At 42.5% G+C, this 8,139-nt stretch overlaps 1 protein-coding gene across 2 annotated transcripts; it reads right to left on the minus strand.

The window, feature by feature from the left end:
- Positions 1-2,007: 2,007 nt before the first annotated feature.
- LOC121545724 (coenzyme Q-binding protein COQ10 homolog A, mitochondrial) lies at positions 2,008-8,074 on the minus strand. Of its 2 annotated transcripts, none has more exons than XM_041856497.2 (5): positions 7,389-8,074; positions 5,948-6,100; positions 5,366-5,558; positions 5,014-5,115; positions 2,008-3,128 (listed from the first exon to the last, which is right to left on the minus strand). In XM_041856497.2, exons 1-5 carry the CDS (start codon positions 7,523-7,525, stop codon positions 2,961-2,963), a joined length of 753 nt encoding a protein of 250 aa, XP_041712431.2. In that variant the 5' UTR covers positions 7,526-8,074; the 3' UTR covers positions 2,008-2,960. The 2 variants fall into 2 exon arrangements, with proteins under 2 accessions (XP_041712431.2, XP_045065411.1); XM_045209476.1 differs by lacking the exon at positions 7,389-8,074 and adding an exon at positions 6,916-7,047.
- Positions 8,075-8,139: the final 65 nt, after the last annotated feature.

Consider the following 8,139-nt stretch of genomic DNA (forward strand, 5'->3'; position numbering starts at 1 on the left):
TCATGGATATGGTGGTGTATGGGAGATTTGTGTAATCATAGTAATAATACGCAAATAGTCAAAGGACCCATCTCCTCTCTGCTGTTATTAATAACTGGCCCAGATACCAACACCCTGCTCTCGTTTCTTGTGCTTTGGTTGCCCTTTGAAAAGGCTGCATCCCACCCACCCCGTCACTTGCTGCATAGCGACAAACCCACCACCACTCACACTTTTCCCATTAGCACACTTCAGCTTTCGTCAGTGACACGCTACAGAAGGAGACGACTAAGCTCATCTAGTGGGACCAAGGCATTATCTTAGCAAGAGTCCCCACAGCTCTACTCCACCTGCCAAATTGTTCTACCTTGAGCAAATCCCGAAGGTGAGCTGAACAGCTTGCTACATTACACAACTTCTGAAAGCAGTGATTTATCTCAAAAAGTATATCAGCAGAACAATCACATTAAAACATTTTTACATCAACAACTCATTCACGAGTGATGGAAATATGTCTTTGGCTCTATAAATAAGACTACATTGCATGCACACATATTCCCAATATTCCATTCCATTGATAACTAATTTTGTAGTGAGTAGTGACCAGCTGCTCATGGTCAAAACCAGAATGTGACATTTTGCAGAATTTCGAATGGAAAAGAAAAGGAGCGATACCATGGCTACAGGTGGAAATGCATACACACTAAAGTATGATTAACAGGTCAAACAAATTTGATCTGCATGCAAAACTCAAACAACATAATATGCTCATACACTGTATGTGTTTTCAACACCCATCTGTGCATTATTGCTAACTTAGAACTAACTGAAAGAATAAGTAAAGGTAGGCCTAATTAGGAATACAGTAACATGATTCATTCTACCTCCTCCATCTTCATTTACAATACACAAAGCATGCACACAAATGTAATTGCCTTATATCAACACACTTAATTGTTTCATTTTCCATATCCAGTCTACTACAGCTCACTGATAAGAAAGGACTGGGTAAATGAATGCAATATGGCATCAACACCTAGCTTTATGGCTTTTTTTTTTACTATATTTATTTTACTTGTCAGGTGCTATTTGATTCAAAAGCAGTACTACTACATGTGTTTGTTGATGCCAGAGACTGGATAAAGACAGGAAGTTGCTTTGAAGTACTGAGACATTGCTTATGAATCTGGGATTCTTGCTTTTATAACAAATGAATAGTCTTGAATCTAAAAGACGTACACTTGCTTCCTATGTTCACCTTTCATGACCCCTGAGAGTAAATGCCACCATCATAGCAGAGGGCAAATACATACCGGTACATTAAACACAATCTGTTTGACTTTGCTGAGCCCTTTCTGTTATTACACATTAACTAAAATGTAATTCAAATGTCTTTCCATTAAAACGAAGGCAAAACAAACAAATGCAATTCAAAATAAAATATCCTACACAAGTAGCCATATCTTTCATGCATAAATAATTGCAATACTTTGTCTTGTTTCATTTATGAACTCGCTAGGCAGCCTGTGTTGACACACTTTATAGAATTTTCACAGCTCCTGTTCTCAACATTTACATAAAGCTTAACACTGAAGACAATATAATGTGGTTAATGTGTGTAAGGCGTAAATGACCAATGATTGTTTTAATCCACGACAAATGAAGCACTTGAACAACATTCTCTCTGCACACACACCAAAGTGAAGGAAAGCAGTTTACTTGCTATTTAAAAAAAGTATATATATATCAATAACTTAATAACAATTTTTTTTTAAAGCACTTCTTGGTATAAACAATACAGTATATTTAAAATATATTTAAAGGGGCAATCTGCAGTTGCTGCATCCATTTTGGACTTATAAATTAATTATATGTATCATTTGATTCTTAACGAATAACTTATAAATGCCTCATGAGCTTAGTTCAACTGTAATACCCCATCAGAAACCAAAATAAGCTTGTTTTACTACCAATGTTTGTAAACAAAGCAAATGTAAACAAAAAAACAAAAACACTGTATAGCCTCAATATATATTTTAACATCAGCATGGTTAAAACTATAATTTTGATATCATGGATGGTCAGTCCTTGTATCCATAGCTCTGACCATGAATTTGAGAGTAGCTACATTTCTCTAGCCCCATCCCTCAGCTTTTTACCGAAACAGTGGTGGGGAGAATGCTTAAGTTGTTATTGTTTCAACTATGGATTGCCCCTTTAAGATAAATTAATTTTGCATGATTGGACTACTAGAATGTAGCAGGTAAGTGGAGTGCACCTGCACCCACTCTACAGCAATCTAAAGTGTCTCCAGCAGTCACATACTAAGAGTGTCTACAGCAGTCACATACTAAGACAGACTCAAAATGGTCCATGTCATTCGTTCACTCAATATTGTGTCCTGCTCACTCATGATTACACAGCAATAAATTCAATCTATTCCGATTTGTGTAGTGGCTTTTTTGTTTTACAATTAGATTTAGAAGAAGGATTCTTCTTTTAAAATTGCGCACACACGTCAATGCAACAAGGGGCCTGTGCTGAAGAGTAACCCTTGTGAGGAGGTAGACGGCAGCTTTTTACAAGACAATGATACAGGCTAAGATATGGGACTTTCAAGTCAACTAGTTGTGTAGGGTGATAAGCTGGGCTGAAGCCCACACTGATTGGTCCTTACTCTATAATGTGAGGAGGATGCACTAGTGGCAGCTTAGCCTGGTCCCAGATCTGCTGTCACAGATACTCCAAGATCTCAGAAGTGCTGTCTGTCATGCCATTGTGACCATAGGAGTTGGCAAGACAGCACAAACAGACCTGGGACCAAGCCAATGGCATCTGGGCCTCGTGGTAACGGAGACTGGAGGCGGTTGATGGGGGCTGGTTGGTGTAGTGTCATGCTGCTCCAGCTAGGAGATACAGGGGACTGCCAGGGTTAAGGTGCAGGCTGGTTTGGGGCAAGGACACACAATGGCAGATGGACCTCACGTTTGATGTACCTCATGGAACATTAACTCCCGTGGGACGCAAGTCTGTGGGCCGTAGAGCGTGCCGGCCCGACGCTCAAAGGCAGACACATTCTTCTTTACCACCTCGTCAAAAAACACACTTGCTAACTGGGAGTGGAGCAAGGAGCGGAACTCAAACGAGATCTGTGTGGCAGAAAGGAAGGAGAGGGTAGAATATCAGTCAGAGAAGACATACAAAACAGAGAAAGGAAAAAAATGAGAAGAGGAAATACACTACATGACCAAAAGTATGTGGACACCTGCTAGTAAAACATCTCATTTCAAAATCATATATGGAGTAGGTCCCCCCTTTGCTGCCATAACAAGCTTTTCACTAGATGTTGGAACATTGCTGTGGGGACTTGCTTCCATTCAGCCACAAGAGCATCAGTGAGGTCGGGCACTGATGTTGGGCGATTAGGAATGGCTCGCAGTCGGCATTCCAATTCATCCCAAAGGTGTTCGATGGGGTTGAGGTCAGGGCTCTGTGCAGGCCAGTCAAGTTCTTCCACACCGATCTTGACAAACCATTTCTGTATGGACCTCGCTTTGTTCACAGGGGCATTGTCATGCAGAAACAGGAAAGGGCCTTCCCCCCTGTTGCCACAATCGTCTAGAATGTAATTGTATGCTGTAGCGTTAAGATTTCCCTGGAACTAAGGGGCCTAGCCCGAACCATAAAGAACAGCCCCAGACCATTATTCCTCCTCCACCAAACTTTACTGTTGGCACTATGCAGTCGGGCAGGTAGCATTCTCCTGGCATCCGCCAAACCCAGATTCATCCATTGGACTGCCAGATGGTGAAGCATGATTAATCACTCCAGAGAACGTGTTTCCACTGCTCCAGAGTCCAATGGCGGCGAGCTTTACACCATTCCAGCCGACGCTTGGCATTGTGCATGGTGATTTTAGGCTTATGTGCGGCTGCTCGGCGACGGAAACCCATTTCATGAAGCTCCCGACGAACAGTTCTTGTGCTGACGTTGCTTCCAGAGGCAGTTTGGAACTCGGTAGTGAGTGTTGCAACCGAGGACAGACGTTTTTACGCGCTGCATGTTTCAGCACTCGATGGTCCCGTTCTGTGAGCTTGTGTGGCCTACCACTTCGTAGCTGAGAGGTTGTTACTCCTAGATGTTTCCAATTCATAATAACAGCACTTACAGTTGACCGGGACAGCTCTAGCAGGGCAGAAATTTCACGAACTGACTTGTTGGAAAGGTGACATCCTATGACGGTGCCACGTTCAAAGTCTAAATGATCGGCTATGAAAAGCCAACTGAGAGACCTGAGCCCTAGGACCATACGTCGGGACTACCGGCCGTGGTGACTCCTTGCTGTCCCCAGTCCGCCTGGCCTTGCTGCTATTCCAGTTTAAACTGTTCTGCCTGCGGTTATGGAACCCCTACCTGTCCCAGACCTGCTGTTTTAAACTCTAATGATCGGCTATGAAAAGCCAACTGAGATTTATTCCTGATTATTATTTGACCATGCTTGTCACTTATGAACATTTTTGAACATCTTGGCATGGTTCTGTTATAATCTCCACCCGGCACAGCCAGAAGAGGACTGGCCACCCCTCATAGCCTGGTTCCTCTCTAGGTTTCTTCCTAGGTTTTGCCTTTCTAGGGAGTTTTTCCTAGCCACCGTGCTTCTACACCTGCATTACTAGCTGTTTGGGGTTTTAGGCTGGGTTTCTGTACAGCACTTCGAGATATTAGCTGATGTAAGAAGGGCTATATAAAATAAAATTGATTGATTGATTGACTGAGCTCTTCAGTAAGGCCATTCTACTGCCAATGTTTGTCTATGGAGATTGCATGGCCGTGTGCTCGATTTTATACACCTGTCAGCAACGGGTGTGGCTGAAATAGCCAAATCCACTCATTTGAAGGGGTGTACACATACTTTTGTATATATAGTGTAACTTAGTCAGTCTATTCACATGCAAAGGGTGTACGCACAAACAGAGAGCAAGATTACACGAGAGGTGGGCAGCGTAAGATAAAGACAAGGGCTGTCATATTCACCGAAACGTCCACAGTGCAGGTGCGGGGATAACCAGGGATGCCAGGACTGAAGCGCCATATTGTCTCCAGGTGGTTGAAAAGTGTTCCATCTGTGCACACTGCCTATCACCAAACAAACAATGATCATCATCATTCATGAAACCACAATTAAGCGGGACTAAGTAGGGTTGCAAAAATCCGGGAACTTTCCAAAGAATCCCAGGTTTTCCAGAAATCCTGGTTGGAAGATTCCTGGAATCAGGAGGGAATAAGCAACAAATCTGGAATACTCCAACCAAGATCTTTGGAAAACCTGGGAATTTAGGGAAAGTTACCAGAATTTTGAATCCCTAATTAAGCAGGAGGAACTTACTTTGACCATGTGTGGTCGCACCACGCTGATCATGGATGTGTATCGCTCTACGATGGGTGGGAACCCCACCTCCAGCTGAGCTTTGGAGTGGCCTGCCCTCTTCATGATGGTCTGGGACTTCTTACACCAGGGGACAAAGAGTTTGTAGTCATCCACGTTGGCTACCACATCATACATCTCCAGCATAGAGTACCTGAAGCAGCATCGTAGGAGGAGTTTGAAAACAACATTAAATAACTTAATAACCCCTTCCACTTCCATGTTGTGTTTCAAACAGAAAAAGCCCTATTTTTTTTACTTTAATATGAAACCTTTCCATGACTTCTTTCTATCCCCGTGTAGCTCAGTTGGTAGAGCATGGCGCTTGCAACGCCAGGGTTGTGGGTTCGATTCCCACGGGGGCCAGTATGAAAAAAAAATATATATATATGTATGCACTCACTAACTGTAAGTCGCTCTGGATAAGAGCGTCTGCTAAATGACTAAAATGTAAAATGTATGCATTCAAGCTCTCGTTTACCCTGTACATACGGAAATATAGTCCTACAATATATTTTATTTCATGGTGTGGTACCATCTTACCCCAGTATCCTCCGCTCTGAGTACTCCTTTCTCTTATTGGTGAACCCCATGAAAGTTCTGCTGTGGGGAACTGATGTCATCATGTCCCAATCCTGCTGGTGGCAAAGCACTCTGGGAGTCCTGGTCATTACAATACCGCATGATGACAAGTGTCTGATAGGGAAGGGCGAGAAAGAGTGGAAATGTTAAAAATAGCACATCTCTAACAAACACCCTTTTCCAGGCAGGCTTCCTGCCATTAAAGTCAGGGCAGAAATAACATATTGCCAGAAGGGGTAAAGGTTGTCAGTAGTATCCTATCCGGCAATGTTCAGGACAAACTAATAGGCTATATTCTGAGTAAACACGTGAATTAAACTATATGTAATGCAATCCCACAGCCTTGCTGCTTCACTCAGTCAGGGGTGTATTTATTAGTTGGATTCCGTTGCAAAACTTTGTCTGTTGCAAAACGTTTTGCAACTGAAACTGTTTACTCCAAACTGAAAAGGTTTTGCAAGGAAAATTTGAGTTTCTATTGGACAAATTAAGGTAGGTCCCTCCCCGTTTGCTCCCGTTTGGTTCCTAGAGTAAACAGTAAACGGTTTCCATTGCAAAACGTTTTGCAACTGACCAAACGTTTTGCAACAGAACTCGGCTAATGAATACACCCCAGGGGTGCTCGGTTCATTAAGTCTTGCAAAGGAAACTGTTTACCGTTTAAGAACCAAATGGAAGCAAACCGAGCAAACGGAACTAAACGGGGAGAGACTTACCCAAATTTGTCCAATAGCAACTCTAATTTTTGTTGCAAAACGTCTTCCGTTTGGAGTAAACAGTTTCTGTTTCAAAACGTTTTGCAACAGACAAACGTTTTGCAACAGAATCGGCGTAATGAATACACCCCAGGTGCTCACTACAAATAACTGTGACACTCATAAATAGAATTAGTCAGAAATAGAATTACAAAGAGCAAGGCAACTACTTACAAAGTGAAACCAATATGAAGGATAACACAATATGCATAGCCTATGACGTGATTGGCACTGCATCTTTGTGCTTGAAGCGTCACTACAGACCCCCTGGTTCGATTCCAGGCTGTATCACAACAGGCCATGACTGGGAGTCCTGTAGGGCGGCGCACAATTGGCCCAGCTTCGTCCGGGTTTGGCCGGTGTAGGCTGTCATTGTAAATAAGAATGTGTTCTTAACTGACTTGCCTAGTTAAATAAAGGTAAAATAAAATAAAATAAAAGGGAATGTTTTAGTCCTAAATGCAAATTAGATGATTAACAGGAAGCACAACACGTATTGTTCTTCAGTGTGGACCTTCATTATTTCAACCAGTGCTTGGCTGGAACAAAAACCTGCCACATAGGGGATTCAAAGAGATGCAAAAAGCGCATGCACTGCACTGATTGGTTCACGCTGTCACTCAAAGTTATACATTTATTCATCTCACCTGATGGTTTGTCTCATATGTTCTCTTGACCCCGCCGTGTGACAAGGTGAGCGACTTGAGCCTACAGCCATCTCCAGAAATTCACTGAATGTCCGCACACCCATCTGCATTCGCCGGGCAGTTGCTGAGGCTGCCATTATATTTTATGTGGGTTATTTTATCACAACCTCAAGTAGAACAACGGATCACTGGATCTGTAGGTTACTGCTGAAAACACTGATCTTCGTCCACTTCGGATTGGCTATTTGAAGCAGTTCACTTATCCAAGTAGGCCTAGACGCAACCAAAAAAGCTGCGTTTAGCCTATATTATAAAAACGTTAATGAAGTCGTTTATTTATTCCAAGCTCGATGTCCTGGGTCACTGAGGGTGCATAAATTATGCTTTCGGGTTTTACCTATACCACGACAACCCCTTGAAATCTCGTCCTTCTCTGTACTCAGTAAAGTAAACAAATACCGGTCTGTCAGGCCATGGACAAACCTTACCAGAGAGGACGAGGCGAAACGAGAGGGTTTACTCTGCCCAAAATCTTTCCACGAAAATAAGACCACGGATGAGGAATGTTTGTATGAGTGTCGAATTTGGTCAAACAAATTCATAAAAAAGGCTAATTTGCTACTCGAGGCTTATTTGATCGAATAGAAGTTTCGTAATGGTTAAAGTGTTACGAATGCACTGATATATAGATGCACGTGGCATTTTGCCCCCACATTAAAATAAATGTACAAAAAAAACTTTATATGGGATA

Source organism: Coregonus clupeaformis, chromosome 30, assembly GCF_020615455.1.
Source record: "Coregonus clupeaformis isolate EN_2021a chromosome 30, ASM2061545v1, whole genome shotgun sequence".
NCBI lineage: Eukaryota > Metazoa > Chordata > Actinopteri > Salmoniformes > Salmonidae > Coregonus > Coregonus clupeaformis.